Source organism: Neolamprologus multifasciatus, chromosome 7, assembly GCF_963576455.1.
Source record: "Neolamprologus multifasciatus chromosome 7, fNeoMul1.2, whole genome shotgun sequence".
In the NCBI taxonomy this organism is placed as follows: Eukaryota; Metazoa; Chordata; class Actinopteri; order Cichliformes; family Cichlidae; genus Neolamprologus; species Neolamprologus multifasciatus.
The window spans coordinates 46,346,265-46,364,611 of NC_140445.1; the positions used below are offsets into that span (position 1 = coordinate 46,346,265).

Here is an 18,347-nt window from a genome sequence, read left to right on the forward strand (position 1 = left end):
AGGTATTGTATACAGGCATCACATGAAAACTGTGTTTCTCCAAAGATTTTTTTCTGAAATTTGGAACAAGAATGAGCGTCTCACACATTCCAGAAACCGTTATTTTCCCCAAACCAGCTGCAGTAACAGGTTTCTTTCCCCAGAGGCAGCGTGGGGGTCTTTAAAGGTGATTCATGATTTCCAGCTGACAAACCGTATTTCTGACTGAGTGTACAGCAGATTTATTTTACTGTACAGACTTGCACGTGGGATGCATGTGGTGTCAACATGCACAGCTGCATATTGACATGACATCCCCATACATCCTGACAGGAAGCTGTGAGCTGAGGAACAAAAATGGCTGCCAGCAAACAACAAACTACGGGTGGGCACATATCCCACACAGAGTCATGTTTAGGCTGAAGAGAACATGCTGCCCTTGAACAGACCAAACATGGAATTCCCAATGAAATTCCATAATCCATAATCCATTATTGATTTATAATCCACAGCAGATTAGGCAGCATTCCATTATTTTCCCCCCGTTCTCTTGTCAATGCAGAGATTGGACACTGCAGAAAAACAACATATCTAGGTCACACAATAAATATTAAGTATAAGGAGTCATATGTGCTAAAGCTGATGCTAAATATAGGTTTCCTGCCTGTTAAGGGATTCCAGCTTCAGAGGGACATTTCTATAATCCATTTCATGCCTGGTCTCATGAGCTGACATTCCATCACCAGAGGGAAAAAAAATTCCCACTGACTTCTCTACAGATTTCGTTGGCCTTTTTATTTTGGTCACTTCCTTTCTACACACAGGGTGTCTTAATGAACAACATATGAACCATATTCAGCTTGAAAACAAGTCAGCTTGATGGTTTTTTCCTTCAATAAACTCAGTCAAACAACAGCTGAAGTCCAACACAGGGGTGAACATTTATGTTTTCTGAAGCATTTTGGGTCTGAGTCTTGCTCTAACTATCAAACCTTTCTAGTCTCGATGCCCAAATGAACTGCACAGCTTTACACAAAGTTGACAATAGTGACAAAAAACGTAATAAATGCAGTAAAGCTTAATCCCAAATGGGATCTAGACAGAGAGAATGTCTAGATCTATGGATCAGTGGGTGATTTGCAGCCTTGGTTCCAAAATACACCCTGCGACACGATTCAGACAACTCTACAAACCAACCAATCAGAGTCAACCATGTAATGGGACAGACGTTATTAGCAAGCACAACATTTGCCGAGCTGCAAAGGGCTGTGGTACCAAATGTCATCAAAAAGAGTAGCAATCCTCTTCAAATCAGACTTTACATGTCGTCAGATACTCATCTTAGACTTATGGGGCATTCCAGTTATTTCAGAAGTCCAATATTGGAACTCAGAGTGACATCACTCAGTTAGTGCATTCCAACAGTAAAGTCGGAAAAGCAGGGACTCGCTGCAGAGGCAGCTGAAAGTCCACCTGATGAGTGGAATCAGTCACTTATTTTAGAGACATACTGAATAGAATCAGTATGACCCAAAATACTATATTCAAAATACAGTCTATTTTGCTAATTTTGCATGCATGTTTGCATGTTCCAATTTGAGAAATTATCCATAGTATGCTCATTGGCTAATGACTTTTGATTGACAAGTCCTCAGCTAGTGTGGTTTCACTGGTTAACTCAAAGCTTCAAAACAGGACTTAACTAAGTTATGTATGACATCATGCTAGCTACATCCATCTTTTATGCTGTTTACCTTTTTTTAGTAAAGTTAGTGCAGTGGAAGATGACTGCTAGACTAAGTTTTGCGCCTTTTAAATGAAATCAAACAGTCAGGTATCACAAATACGCCACCGTTCATTTTAAAAATACACCCATGTGTCCTCCATTGGTCACAAGGCAAAATGCTAACCGCAGTTTAGTTTCTAATTTAGTTCCTTACCTCTAACACAGGCCCCGCTCCCAGGATGATCTGCTCCACCCCGCTGGCAAAGCCCTTCTGGCTGAGAGCTGTCAGGTGATGGATGAGGAAGTTGGTGCTTTGGGTCTTCCCAGATCCACTTTCACCAGAAATCACTATGCACTGGTTCTTCCGCCGCTGCAACATGGCATGATACGCCACATCTGCCACAGCATAAATGTGGGGCTCCAGCTTCCCCAGCGTGTGGTTGTCGTACATTTTGACATATTTGGGATTATAGATTGGCAGGAACTGGAAGGGGTTAATCACGATAAGAATACTCCCAACATAAGTGTAGATCTTCTCCTGGCGGAAGCGTGCACGGAGGCTCTCCAAAAGGGCACGCTCCGTTAGCTCCGGGAGAGCGCACAGGTCACAAGGTGGGTCGCTCCCTGCAGGCTGGGGGAGGAAACCCCGTTCGACCATGCGCCTTCGTTCCTCAGTCACCCGCAGCCACATTTGCAGGCTGCCCCCGTAATGAATAGATCCATCCAGGTTCTTCTCCCGCAGGAGGAAGCGGTAATCCTCGCCACTGCACAAGCCACTACGGTTTTCCAGAGCGGTTCTTGGCCACAGCATCATCCGCTGAACCGGGCAGTCGCCGGGATTGAGGATCCACTCTTCCCCACCGAACTCCTTCACCTCGGCCAACACGTAGCATTTGGTACGGTCCAGGTGTAACCGTTCGATGAGGCACTCGATGGCTTCAGCAGCAGTGGTGTTCTTGCGGGCGGTGACGGGGCAGTAGATGGTGCCCTCAGCCAGGGAGCCCGGATAGACGCGCAGGTTGAACTCCTGGTCCTCCAGGCGCCGCCGCATGCTGCCACTAATGGTGGCCATGTTGGCGCTGCTGGTGTAGCTGCAGCCGCCATCTTGTAGGCTCATGGCGGCGCAGCAGGTCCCATCAGCAAGCTGCTCTCAGGGACCAAGGGACTGACTCAGGACATCCCAACTAGAGGAGGGAGAAAGAGAAAGATGGAGGCGGTTAAGACGGACACATTTTTGGTTTCAGACATCAGTTCATGCCCTCACAGCGTCAAACACTTCCAAGTACATTGAGTCACAACGGGGTCATCAGAGTCAGGGCGACACAGTAGTCCGACTCAATGGGCTTTCTGTTCCGTATCGTAAAGGGAACCACTATGAGAGCCGCCGCAAAAGAAGAGCATGAGCCCGATGCTAAGGGAGAGTCGAGAACTGATAGTGGGCTGATAGTTATTCAAAACAATGAGGAACAGTAGCTGCTGCATGAATTTAAAGGCTACTGGCCACAGCTTATCAGAGGCACGTACACTCTGTGTGTGTGTGTGTGTGTGTGTGTGTGTGTGTGTGTGTGTGTGTGTGTGTGTGTGTGTGTGTGTGTGTGAGAGAGAGAGAGAGATAATCCAAGTACTGTAGCTGTGTGCCAAGATTAACAGCTGCCACCTTCCACACAAAAGTGGCTGTAATGAGAGCACAATGGTGTAATTCACCACTTCCCTGTTGATAGTGGACACAGGACTCCATTCTCCCTCTCAATCTTTCACACACACAAACTTCAAATGTCACACTTGAAAATTTAAAGTGCTCTTCCATCGATTAATGATTTTGGGAGACAAACCACTTTTAAATTCAACTGCACAAACAACAATACTGTATATTGTGTCTGGGACACGATCAGAAACAGACTATAGCACTTCTATGCTGTACTAGATTAATATAACTCTTTATATACAGCATTTTTTACCTGATTTTTAACTGATGGTAACGGATTATATTTACCTCTCTACCTCAACGTGTAACTGCTTTTTCCTTGGGCAATTAAAGCTCCAGCATTACTTATAATATACAGAACAGCTTTATTGTCAAACTCTGAAGTTGTTCTGTACACTACATGTGTCGTTAGTTTGGACTTTATCGCTTGAGAAGTAGGTGAAGTTGTGCCAGAAATCTCGACAGTGTTGAGACTGCATCCGTTTGATGGAGCCACTGAAATACTTCAAGGTTAATTTAACTAACTATTCTTTTCTTTTCTGGAGCCAGTTCACCTCAATGTTTTCCGTCATTCTTCACTTTCTGTTTTTGGTTGAATTTTCTAATCTGCTACATCTCTCTCATGCCTTCTCCATTTTTTCTACGATACAACAAATACGCACCAGAGAGCCAAAGTCAAACGTCTGTCAGGGCGGCTGTTAGCAACACGGCTTCCTTTACTTGTCCTTTGAGCTATGTGTACAGTATGTGGCCGACAAACACAGAAAGATAAAGACAGGAGAGGAGAGGATGAGCCAGCCAGTTGCCATTTGAGCGCTCCAGACAGGCCTTCCTCTTCCTCCTGCTTGTCTGGATTAATCCTGAACACCTACAGGAGTCTGCAGCAGCCCACAGACAAACAGGGAGGAAACAGACAGCCGAGTGTCTGTAAGACACAAAGAAGTGAGCTGTGAGGGATGAAAGACAGGGCAAAGGCAGACGAGGCAGAGCTGAGAGACAGACAGAGATGACAGAGAGCCTGGGACTTAAGATAACTGACGCCATCACTCGCTGGGACACTAATGAGCTGCTCAAATAGGTAGAAGGTCAAAGTTTCAAGTCTATTATGCAGAAATGCAAATAGAGTCAGTATTCATCACGGTGCGTGTACGCTGTGCTGGTTTCCTTTTGGGAATTTCTGGTGTTTTTACACAAATATACAAACAAACACTAAAGGCTTGTATTTCAATGCCACAGTTCCCTAACACTGTGGTCACAACGATGTGAGTAATAATGGCAAAAATGCAACATCCATAAAAGGCTTGATTTATGGATGTTGATGCAATTACACTGTTCCTCACTATAGCCCCTCCTGCCCACACACACACAGTTTACTTGGATGGGCCACCCAGATTTAGAACCTCATTTTGGCATTTTTATTTCCTCCAAGAGAGCAACACCAACCCCTTTGCTGTCACTTTAAAGGCTCCGTCTCAGTTCAGAAGGTAGCCCTGGCTCTTCACATGACATGTTTCCTTACCAGCAAGTTCACTGTTCAGGTCAATTTAATTCCAATGTCTCTCCAGTGATTCCCTCCTCTGTGGTTGGACATACACTGTCAGCTAAATGAACCTGGAGCAGGTGGAGAACTGGCACACGTGTCACTGCGTTGTAATAAAACAAGAGCTGGAGTTTGAGTTTACAGCCGTGGATTGAGACTCTCACTTGGAGGGGCAGCTGATTGTTTTAGTCTGATGTGTTATTTATTCATCACAAACTAGTTGGTTATTACGGTTTCTGCAAAGGATAACCTCATAAATGGTAACATTTATTTTTCCTTTGAGTAAGTGGATGCATGCCTCCATTTATGTGGAGACACAATAGAAGCTACATCTTGTTCATCCCACCTTAGTTCCCCCCTCTGGACAGACACTGCGGGACACATGCAGCCACACATAAATGTGACGTAATGACACGTGAAAAAGGAAGTAGTAAACACTGAATAGGGAACGGATTTTGAGGAATTCTACTTCTGTAAAATGAGAGCTTTTTAATTGAATGTTATTAGCATTTAATTTTTAGAAATATCTTATAAGGGCTCAATGGTGAATTTTAGCATGAGGCCCAAAAGACTATAGAATCGTTACTGCTGCACATCCTTACTGATGCCGAGTCCAGACTGATTTAATTTCATATAAAGTGCCATTTAAAAACATATCCAGATGTGCCAGTTTAGCTCGCCAGGTGAAGCAGGCAACCATATACTCCAAGGGACCTTCAGCTGTGTCTTTCACACTTTTCTCTCTAATCTCCACAGCTCACAGCATTAAAAAAAGAAGTCTGAAATCTTAATTTACTGGATAACCACTCAGCAGACGAGTGTGTGCCTACTCTATAAGCATAACGAAGAGGTTTGATTCAGAATGAGATGAAGCACAGTCTTGCACATCGCTGTAAAGCTGCTGCTGAGCCCAGCTGCTGTGGCCTTCATTCAGTTCTCCAGTTGCTTCGTCTTCATCAGCTCTCTGCAGCTTGCTGAGCTCAGCTGCCAGTCCAACTCAGAGAGTCATTAAACTGGAAAGCAGCAACTTATGACTGCTGTCGGCATGTCTTCCTGTCACAGCCCAAAAATGAGCCACTGAGGGCAAAAAGCATGCAGATTTCCCAATGAGAACGGATGACAAGCAGACGCAGGAGCCTGGGGGAGACTGAAGAATGTTTCCACATTTCTCCATATTGGCAAACTGCACGATACATTCTTACACATCAAACAACGCTATAGCAGAGAGTGAAGAGGGAATTAAATACACTGAAATCAAATCAAATCTTCAGTGAACCCTTAGCTCAGAGCAACAAAGTGTGCAGATCTCCTTTGATGTCTGGCAGGTGGCTTCCTGAAGGAAAATCAGTTTGTCTGGAATCAGCAGAAGAAAACGTCGCCACCTAAACAGAGCAAAACTACAACTCAGCTCCCAACATGTGGTCGCTGGGAAATACAGTTTGAAAAACACTGCAGATGTCACCAAAATAAAAGGATATTGTGGATTAGGAGTTTAAAGGGCAATCCAAATCCCTACTTCGGGTAATGACGTCCCCGCCCCACAAATATATATGTGTTGCTTTGCTGCCTCGAAAGCTAATACCACTGGCTTCCCTTTAAACCTTTGCCCGAGTCAGCGGACTGCAAGTCTCCAGAGCAGAAAATTAACCTGTTCGCCTGCATTTCAGCATTTAGCCTTGCAGAGAGTTCATGCAGGTTACACTGGACGCTCCTGGCCAGAAGGAGGTAGAGACTGGTGGATGGTGCAAAGGTCAAAGGTCAGAGTAACTAGTCAAGGTCACAAATCACACATGGTAGAGCTGCGACCTCGCTGCCAACATTTTTGGGGGGGAGATGGAAAAAAATTGTTTCTGACATTTCCTCGAACAGCTGCACGCGGTGAGATCATTCGGGGAGGAACTGGATGACTTTTAGAAAACAAAAGCCTTTATAATATAGCTGGACATGACCTTAACTGTATGTTCAACATCTACTCCAACTATTGCTGACAGAATTAAGGAAGATGATGGATGAAGCTGGAAATTGATACAAGTCGGGTGTGGAAGAGAAGGGAGGAGATGAGATGATAGAAAGCAAAAGTGGTGGAAGGAAGGCGAAGCACAGGACGGGGCTGAACATCTGTTACGTCTTGTTTTGACATGGTTGAATCTGAAGTGCTGACAGCGTGTTGAGATAAGGACGTGGTGGAGAAATGAGCTTGTAGTTTAAAAGTAGAGAAACTGAAAGAGTAGAAGATGTCTTAATGAGAGCGTGGAAGTCATCTGACTTGCCGGATAGGTTCAGCCCAGGGTCACGGATACGCATGTGGAGGAAAACTGCAGATGTTTTAAAACAGGGCTCCTAAATAGATAATTAAAGAGAAGGAGACTGACAGAAAGTAGTGAAAAAAAAAGGAGAAGGATTTCCTGTAAGCTCCTAAACTGATTAATCTGCCCAAAAATCCAATATTCAAAATCAGTTTTTGAATCAATTTAAAAATCAGCTATTAAAATAACTGTTGATAAAATACCTACAGATTAACTAACGGATCGGATAGGAATCCATCAGCTTATCTGAAGAATCAGCCTCTGAGGTAACAGCCAGGATTTTCCGGCTTCCTGTGAAGCCACCGGACATCTAAACCCGTTTTCTACTTGCATTTAATCCCTATGATTTCCACGCCCCGTTTCCATACAGTGCTCAAAGATATATTTGAGCTAAAGTCTCAAAGCTCAGACTATAGCTGCAATTCCTCTTCAGGTCTTCTTGTGACTGTTCAGTATTTGCACTTTCACAAAGCAAAAATTAATTCCTTTCTTATTGATTGTGCAGGCTTCTGTTTATAGAGATGAACTAACTGACTACTTGTTTCAGCTCTAAAGGAAAGAGAAAGCTAATGGTGCCGGGTTGTTGTGTACAAGCAAATATAATTCTAAAGATATTTAGCTGTAAATATTGATGGAATTGCATTTGTTAAATAAATAAATAAATAAACTTGACTTCATGAGCCTGAATAACACTCTAGGTTTGTTGTTTGCATCCCTTAAAAAAAGACTTCGGGTACTCTCAAACATTGTTTGCCGAGTTATTATCCACTATGACTTCCCATAAAACCATAGCGCCATCTCTTCAATGATGTTGACAAGTGTGCAGTGCGGCTGCAAATATCCATTAGCTGTTGCATTAGAATCATATTAAACCCATTTATTTGTTTTTGAGTTGAAATATGGTCAACATTAACGTTTGCCTCAGGCTTTATTGACTTCAGGCAGATTATTAGAAGTCTTCTTAAGTCAAATGTTGTGTGCTAAATTATACCCTGTGCAATCCATTTGATAAATGCAAAGTCTACATATTTCTTTGTCTGTCTGATGGCAAAATAAAAACAAAATTTCAAAACTGCTGGAAGCTTCATCTCTTTTTCAAATTGTTACCCATCATAACACATGCTGTGCATCCTTGTTTGAGAGCAATTATGGTGCACCACAGTTTATATGATGTTATTTGACCTGATAGAGGGTAGAATAACACTTATTAGATGCTAAGTGGACACTTTAGATTGCTACTTTACTGTAATATGACATGTGTTGGCTGGTTGCTAAAACAGACTGTGTACTGTAGAAAAGTAGCCAACTTGAATTTTGGAAAAATATGTGACAAATTAGAGACGGATCTCACTGAAAAGAGAACGCTGCACACCAAGATGTTCTTACAATGCAGATGCACCCTTGACTCACACTGTTACATACTGCCATTAGCATTTTTTACACATCAAGTAATTTCTGTGTAGCACACAGCAATAGCACATTTGGAGCCAGCACATTTCTGAATTATTCACTACGTTTGGAGACAAAAAACTCCGCTCAGGGCTCAGTAAAAATACGTTTCTTTTGGATAAAGTAGATACTGTTAAAGTTTAACTTTGAGGACATAATTTGCAGTTAAAAAAAAAAGATGCAATAGATGTTACTGTAACAGCCAGAGTAACAACAGAAAACAAAATGTTCAAAATCGCAATATTAGCCAAACCTGAGAGAAATATTGTGGTGTTTCCCAGCTCTACTATTCACATATCAGCACAGTCAAACATCAGGCCAAAGACCAACTAATGTTCAATGCTCCTTTGCGTTCTTACACACACCTCTGTCGGGTGATGTCTGGAAAAGTTCATGACTGTGCTACATGTGTTATAATCAGTTAGCTTGTCTAAATGGGATGCTACTTAACAAAATAAACATCACATTGTGTTTAGGAAGAGTTGAAATAAATGACTGAGACCACGACATCATGAGTAAAATGTTTGCCAAGTTCATAATTCAAGTAATAAGTAGAGTTGTTGTCTCATAGATTTACATACATCTAATGTCTTTTTGCAACCAAAGGATCTTCCCCCTGCTGGACGCTAGAGAGATTGCAGTTTTAAAGCACATTTGCACTAGCTTCATATTTTTACACCTGCAGATACAGCTTCCATCTTGTATACAGCCAAATATAAAACAATTTTTATATAAGTTTGTGAACCTGCAGCTACATTTGCTTGTTCACATCTGCACTCCCATGCGCCTGTGCGCACCCAGCCTCCTCCCAACACTGCAACTAAATTCCAAATGTGTGGGAACTGGAATAAGAACTGTTTTACATCAGCAGTGTAGCAAATAAATTACTGTGCTGCTGCAAGGAAGGCACTACAGGAGTCGGATAGTCTTCAGGATCACAGAAAAGTTTGAGAAACCTGCCAGGAACGGCAGGCACACATCCAAGATATTAAATGCAGATGAGAAGCTCAAGTCTTGCAGGTCTAAACAGTAACACCCCCTCCTCTCCCACAGTCGGTTCTCACCAATACACCAGCAATAAACATCAGACCTCAGTAGTCCCCCTGCGCCGTTAACGCACATAAACACACTTAACGTACAATCTTTCAACACAAAAGGTGTACTCTTACCCGTCCCAAAACTGAGTGCTGTGCTAATAAAACTCAAGTGGAAGAATGGGAACTACAGGGTTTAATTATACTTTGAACTGTGACTGCACATCAAGTCTTTTCTGCCCCCTTACAGACACACAGACTCTCCAAGCCAGGATCACTCGTCACTGAAGATCATTTAAGGATTGCAGGCACAGTGTTACTCTCAGCAGGCTCACTCTTGATCTACAGTATCATAGCAAGCTTAGCCCACACACACACACACTCCCAAAGCATCACCTCAGATGAGGACCACACCTTATTATTGTCCTCAACAAAATGTAAAAGAATATATCGAAAGTTCAACCTACACAAGTTTTCAAAAAATAATAATCAGGGGCTCACGAATCATTTTCAAACCCTGCTGTTTGAAGCCAGAGATTCAAACAGTTCTTGTTCTCAGTTCCTGAAATCCTGACATTTTAAAGGTCAGGATTTTATATCTGCTACCGCAAAGCTGCTATTTTGAATTCCTGCAACATCTGAGGAAGATGATCATCTTTTTCACTCTGTGTGTATCAACAGCTGCTTATTTGGACAGAAACTCGTCAAATCTGCATCCGCAGAGGTGCTAAAGAGTGTCAGTATATATGCAGGCGGAAAAAAATAACTGCTAAACACCACATGCATGAAAATCTTATACTTAAAAGAAATCACTTTTGTACTGTGGGCTCCTAGCAATAATCCAGTCCGGGGCCTTTCTGTGTGGAGACATGCATGTTAGGATCGGATAAATTTGAGTAAAGATTGTTCCAAATCCAGTTGAAATTGACTTCTTAATCAAGTCTACAATGTGCTGAAATTTGTGCAAGACTCGTCAAACGTTCTGTGAAAGGCGCCAGGGTTTTTTGCCCAACTTTAAACTGTTGCAGAACTGAACAAATAGAAAAACTTTCACCTTTAGACACAGATCTGTGTCGTACTTTTTAACAAGGCATCTCACACTGAGTGTCGTGTTCCTCCCGTTTAGTGTTTACTTTAAGCACAAATGTGACGCAGAGGGTTACTGCAGAACAAAAAAAGGCAACTTTCCGTAGAAAGTTAAAGGTTGAAATAAAAAAAGCAAAAAAGCTTAATAATAATCGCCCTTATGTGTGTGTGTGAATTCCTGAATTCCAGTGGGCCAGGAGAGCTCACAGGAACTGAGCCCACACAGACACAAACATCTGCCAGAAACCCATGCACACAGAGCGCCGAGTCAGTTAGCGAAGCACTCTGAGGCTTGTGGACTGTATGTGTGTGTGTGTGTGTGTGTGTGTGTTGGGGGGGGAGGGGGGGTGCAAGACGCCACTTCTGCACTGAGCTAGAAACAGGACTTTCTCATGTTAAGGAGAAGATCAGGTCAACACTCTGTGAGTTAAAGCTCAAGTGCAATGCAATAGGAGAATGAGCCCAAGCACAAATAGGTCATCATCCTTTATTTATCCAGGGCGATCTGGCCACTTCTGAACACCTCAAAAGGGATTAAATTAAACTTCAGTGCAGACCAAGTTAAAATCTGGACCTGAACCCCAGTGGAATGCAGGTGAAAGACTACAAACCCTTCAAACTGGCAAAAAGGAGTGGTGCCAAAATACTATGACAGCAGAGTCAGAGACAGATCTAAAGTTATTGGAAATACTGCATATATTGTACATAAAGGTGCCACAGTCAGCAGTGGCATGTTTTCAAAATGCAGAATTAGCTTTTCTATTTGACAAATGTGCATTTTGTGACTTCACAAAATGCACATTTGTCAAATAGAAATATATTTTTACACAGCACACACTACACAGCACCAGATCCTTCAATACTGTGTGATGTATGTTTAAGAGCACTTCACCATTCTCTCTCCACTCTTAGATTTCCCACTGGGGGATGACATCATCTCAGCCCATCCGCCCTTCTCCTGGCACACAACACACACACACACACAGTCATGTATCCATGCCTTCAGTGGACCTTCCATTAACTTACATTCATTGTCTACAATGTAAGCAATACGTACTAGCACAGAAACATCACCCTCTTTGAAACATCGTGAAAATCCCATCACAGCACTCTTGCTACTGCTCTTTTCCCAAACCATACCCTCACTTTGTAACATGTCTTCACTTTCAGTTATTTTAATTTTTTGTGTTCTGTCCCCATAAGGAACACATGTCCCCATAGTGTGAGCATAAATGCAGGTCCCCACAACATTAGTAAAACATGACACACACACACACACACTTTAATGGAGCCGCAATGGGGAGCTCTATTGATTGAAGACCCCGCTTCTTACTGCAATCAAACATTAACTGTGATTCTCTGTTGCCATGGTAACATGGTAATTGAAATCAATTAGCATCTGAGCGTCACGATTTTCCCAATGTGATGTTTTTGTGCATGTGTGGTGTGTATGTTGGCACACAGAGCAGTGAGAGCAGCAATAGTAGTACTGTTTTGTTTTTTTATTTCAAAAGGCAGCAGAGTGAGCTGTAAACGTCCACCAGCAAAATTATAAATGTGAGTCTATGTGAGGAAATTTTTTATTTTAATGTGTTCTGCAACCCGCTACATAAGCTCGCCACAGAGCCAGTATCATCTTTCGCTCTTTCTTCCTAGCTAACCAACCCCCAGGAGACGCCTATGACTCCATAAGTGATGAGCAAGCGAGTCGCTATTGATCAGCGAGCAGAGACAAAATGTCGACCTCCACCATCGGGGAGTGTGCTGGAGGCCGACTGCCTCAGGTTTACACTAAAGATGACTGACAGGAACTGGCCTGAGACAGACAGATGTCAGTGGTTTGGGTCTGTGTGCGTTATGTCATTTAATGTGGGACCTGAAACATCAACATGGGTGGATAAATGTGTTCACAGGACGTTACTGGTTAGCACCTTAAAAAAACCTGTCAAAACCAATGACGATACATCCACAGTCAGGGCACAACTGTTACACAACTCATGTGATTTCATAGCTGCTACATTCACACCCTTCTTTCCTTCATTCCCTCTAATCTCACCTTTTCCTACCTTTTCCCTCTGCCTACTCCTTTCTCCTCCTTTTTGCCTCCATCCTTTTTACAAATGTTTTTGTTTTCACTCCTTCCTTCCTCCCCTCTCTCTCCTTCCCATCTCTCTCTCTTTTCATCCTTCCTTAACTCTTCTCCTGAACTCCACATCTTCTTTTTTCCCCTTCCCATCTTCATCTTTCCTCCTTCCCTCTTACTCCTCCCCTCCTTTCACCTTCTTTCATTCCTTTCTCCCTTCCTTCTGTCTTTTTGCTTTCCACCCTACCCTCTTACTCGTCCCCTCCTTTCAGCCCTTCTCTTCGCCATTCTTCACTCCTTTCTCCTCTTTGTTCATTCACTTCCCTTTGCCTACTCCCTTCTTCCTTGCTTTATTTTTTGACTCCATGCTTTTTCCATGTTTTCATCCTTCTTTTCTTCCTTTCCAGAGTCCACCTCCTTTCATCCTTCCTGCCATTTTTCCTTGCCCTCCTCATCTCTTTTTGCCTATTTCCATCTTCTTCCCTGTCTTTCTTGTTCCTTTACATCTTCCCTCATTTTCCTTCCTCCAGTAATCCAGTCTCATTATTCCAAACTGAGTGTAGACCTGTCATGTATGTTGAATTTTACAGTATACAAAAAAGACAAAAACAAAATAAATCAGGGAATACCCTAAATAAATGAATAAATAAAAATAACAGATGTCTGTACAAAAACATTTTAGCTCATTTAAGTCCAAATTTCAAGTGATTAAGTGAGTAAATTAGCAAATGTAAGACATCTGTAAAAATGTAGAAAAATAAAAAGTCAAATAAACAGGGTGGGAAAAGAGTTATAACACAGATTTGAACCAATTAGTCCAAGGTCCAAGCTTTAATATCAGCTTGCTGTGCTGAATAAAAGCACTTTTGAGGAGAAGACGGGGGTAAGATTGGTGTGTATTTCTCTCCCACAGCCTGAGTGAGGCCAGAGAAAACACCCCCCGTCCAAGTCTATTTGCATTAAAGCTGCTTGTGCCCTGGACTTGTTCATCAGAACGCGAGACAATCTGCCCACAGTTTTGGCTCTCAGGGTGCGGTCAGCCAAGCACCACTCAGAGGAGCTAATGCTGAGTAACTGCTGGACGCCGCAGAGCTGTGGAAAATGAAAGAGAAGAACTTAATAAGGTGAGCCGGAGCAGCAGACGGGCTCGCTTCAACAAAACCGGGGAAACGGGCGTCTGAGATGTCAACAGGCTGACCACAGAGGTACCATCAGCTGCAGCCCATGGTGCAATTACCAATCATCAATATTCCCACTTTTCAAACAATGCTACAAAAACGCCATCTCCCCTCACAGGGTCACCGTGTCACTAATGGCTCCATCATACCTCATTGATCCTCCAGTTTCCACCTCTGTTTACTGTTCTGTACTGGGATTTGTGTCCGCAGGACGACAATCAATACCATCCTCCATCCTCTCCCTCTGTTTTGTGCATTAGTTGTCCGCATTTTTTCTTTTTAAAAAAGTCGATGCTCAGATGAACTCAGGTTGTTTTGTTTTATCTGTGCTGCAGAGCCCTAAATGTCAAACGAATGGAACGGGTTAGGCTAGGACATCAGTGTGAGAAGTTTCCATTAAATTAAATGCAAGCATTAAGACCAGAGATATTCAGAGTGTACGGCAGGCCTAACATCATCCTGCATTACTCACTTCGAGCTGGCCTGGTTAGGAGTGTCCATAAAAGGTCTGGGATGTAAAATGTCAGTCAATTAAATGGCCTCAAAGGATGCTGGCCTCTTTTAACTCTTAATTTAAAACCGCCTTTTTTTCCGTCCTCCTTCTGCTACTTTCCAGTCATACAAAAAAAAAAAAAAAAAAGGGGGGGGGGGGGGGGACTCGGGCTGAGTAATGCTCGTGGACAGACCATTCCTCATGCATAATTTCTGCACAGTAATAAATGGTGAGGCCGTGGCGTTTTGGGGAGATCAAAGCAAAGCAAGTCTGGCCCTAATAATGGCTCTTATAGCGCTGGACCAGGAAGAACCAAAGATGCCACAGGCAGCAGGATGTGTGCGTTTGTTTGCCAGAGAACAAGGAACTACACTTTTGGATACAAAAGCTGTCATAAGCTTTTGTGTTCCGATCTGCTGAACAGATGAATGAACTCACAGCGCAGCCGGACAGGTAAAGTGATTGTTCAGCCTAAACAATCACCTGCTTCCTGTGCAGCTCTGTCACTTTGCCTTCAGGGCAACAGCCCGCCACACCTTCAACGCAGACAGACAAAAATAGGTCAGCAGCTAATGCATGTATTTTTTGTGCATTCTCAAGCGTGAGTGCATGCATGTGTATATGCAGTCGCCATGGATGTGGTAGCGCTGAGATGAAGAGGTCCGCAGCACTCCAATAAAAGTGGGCTGAAACACGACACCGATCGCCACACAGCCAGGGAGGAAAAAAAAGGCAAAGCCCAGCAAAACAAGGGTGCCACAAACATTACCAGTGGCATGTCTTTCAAACCAGAGACGGCATTTGACAATCAGCAGAGGGGATGTTGAATTGCATGTTTGCGCCCACATTTTGGACGTTGCCTCTGACAGCGGCTCTCAAGCTTCTGCGATCTGAAATGACATGTCGCCTGTTAGAACACATGTTAGTTTTCCCTAACTGTCTCTCTGAGGCCTGCGTTCTCTTTGATCGGGGGTTTAACCTTAAAAAAGGATAAGGCTGGCATTCTTCAGCTTTTAATTATCCAAGAAGGAAATAAACCAGCGCTGAAATGTTGCTGCGAGCGGTGACGAAAAGGGCCGGAGCGGTTCAGGCAGGGTGCAGTCACCATGTTAATGTCAATGTAGTAGTCTTAAAAGCAAGCCTGGAAGCACAATTAGGGAAAAATCTTTTTTTTTTCTTATTACTTATTACAGCACCACCAGTGGGACAAATGTCACAATGTTTTAAGTCGTCTTTGAAATAATCCCGATTCCATGCACCAAGTCTCCTTTTGATAGATCAAAGCCTCACTTCCTGATTGGCGGTTTCACTGCCAGATTACATTTACTGTGAGAGACAAATACCTTTAAGAACCCATCCATTCATCCATCCATTATCAGCCACCCTTTACAGTCGTGCTGCGGTGGCAGCAGGCTATTCCATACGTCCTTCTCCATGGCAACAGTTTCCAGCTCCTCCTTGGGGATTCCGAGGCATTCCCAGGCAAGATTAGATAAATATTCTCTCCACTGAGTTCTGGGACTCCCCTGGGGTCTCCTCCCAGTTTGTAGTATCTGGATAATCTCCACAGGGTGGTGCCCAGGAGACATCCTAACCATGTTCCCAATGGCTGGACCACCTCAATGGGCTCCTTGAAGTACAGAGGAGCATTGGCTCTATGTCCATATGTCCATCTATCTCCATGTCTTTGTGGGTTCTCTCCAGGTATTCCAGTCCAAAGACATGCAGTCAATAGGGTTGGGTTAAATTCTCCATGGCTGTGGTTTTGTCTTTTAATGTTAGCCCAAAACTGCATAAGCAGAAGAAAATAGATGGAAAAACTAAAAAGAAAGATTAAATTAAAGGATTAATGATTGAAAATGATTAAAAACTTAGAAACACTTAAATACATTGAATACAAGTTTCACAGCTTGGCACTTATAAAACTGGAATACTCCAGAACGCAGCATTTCTATTTTTTTGCTATTCAAACTAAAAGTGATGGTAGTTAAAAATGTTTATTTATGAACATTTACAATTTCATAGAGTTGCATAAAGCTGCAGTGAGTCAACCTATCTGCCCATCTGGCAGCATTGCAACAAAACAGCCCCACCTAGCAATTTCCCTACAAGTACTCAGACACCACTCAGAACTGGACTGATTAAGGATTAGAGCAGGGCGATATGACCAAAAATATTTATCACGATATACATTTGAAAATTTGCGATAACGATATAACTGACGATATAATTGACACTAGACAAAATACTTTACAACTCCACAACTTTATTAGTGCAAAAGAAAACACCAATGTATTTTCACTTAAGCAAGCAGCTGGTTTTTTGCATTAAAGTTATATAAAAATTTAATTTAACAGTGCAAATGCAAATTCCTTGCTGACAGTTTAACCAAAAGGCGTTTCCAGTGGAAATTGGCCGACATATCCTCAGCATAACCATGTATAATATCCACAAAACTTAAAAAGAGGTTATACACACACAATACCGTAATATTATGTTGAAGCACAGTACGTATCACTCTGCGAGGCTCCTGCCTACGATAGCCGTAATGCTCCGACAATCCATCAAGTGGTGCGGCTTCGTAGCTTAGCAAAGTCGTACTAAAACATTTGACAGATTTTCGAGCGCCGTGTACATAAAATCGTTTCGAGGTCAGTAAACACAACCAGAATTCATACATAAGGCACACTGGATTATAAGGGGCACTGTCGATTTTCAGAAAAATCAAAGGATTGATTTTAAGTGTGCCGTATTTTCCAAAAAACACGGTAATAACGACGGCCCGCTAGCATGCTCTACCAAAAATAGTGCTTTGTTGTGTATCTGACGGACGAAAGCTAAACCAGTTCCACACCACTGAACTTGCAGCATTTTTACAAACCAATTCTGGTTCATCCGTTTCATTCAACAATCCACTTTCGCCCTTCTCATTCTCCGTTGCCGTCATGCTTTTTCCGCCATGTGCGTATGGAAACAAAGGCACTGCTCATGCGCGTTTTACCCATATTCTATCACAATATTTTATTTTCTTATCGTTGCCCAACATTATACCAGTATTACCGTGAACGGTATGATATGGCCCAGCCCTATTAAGGATTATCAACTCCTCTTTTGTTTCTTTAAAAAAAAAAAAAAAAAAAAAAAAAAGAGGGACACGGAGTACACATACTGAAGCACGTAGAGGCACAAAGATGACCTTGATAGGACGCAACAGATGAAGAAGACAGGAGGCTTCAGGGGACTTGGCGTCTGCCACTATGAGTCAGGAGACTGACTATGGCAATCGGGTTTCGAAGAGTGTCATTCCTCTGACGGGAAGAGGAACGGTCATGTTCTCTACAGTCAGCAAGGACGGGACAGCGGAAGAGCGATGGCTGATGCATCAGCTGTACAAGGTCAATCCACTTAAAACCTCGGACTTCAGCTAAAATGTAAAGAACATTTTATGAAAGAAGTTGGATATATTTTAAAGATCCTGAGGTTAAGAACAGTGGATAAAAGTGGACCAGGTGCAACACATTCTCAGGGAGATGGGAGATTTCTAAACCCCATGTTTAGCATTATTGTTGTCTGGGCCTTAATCCAACCTGAGGCAGAGTTCATGTTTGTAAAGGGAAGGGAAGAGGAGGTCATCCAAAAATTCCAGTTTACAGGACAAAAATAAGAAGAATGCACCTCGACCAGATGTCTGAATTTGAACAAACTCTGTTTATGACCTTGTAAACGCTTCACCCGAATGATGAGGTGGCCCTCAAACACAGCAGCGAC

The 18,347-nt window shown here is 42.8% G+C and overlaps 1 protein-coding gene across 15 annotated transcripts in view; it reads right to left on the reverse strand.

Moving 5' to 3' along the window:
- LOC146515122 (unconventional myosin-IXAb-like) overlaps positions 1 to 18,347 on the reverse strand; it is a 151,176-nt gene that overhangs the window by 110,208 nt on the left and 22,621 nt on the right. For all 15 annotated transcript variants that reach the window (XM_085169025.1, XM_085169024.1, XM_085169029.1 and 12 more), the window contains exon 2: positions 1,920 to 2,889. In XM_085169025.1, the coding sequence (XP_085025151.1) occupies positions 1,920 to 2,822 (903 nt within the window). In that variant the 5' untranslated portion in view covers positions 2,823 to 2,889. The remainder of the gene's footprint in view (positions 1 to 1,919; positions 2,890 to 18,347) is intronic.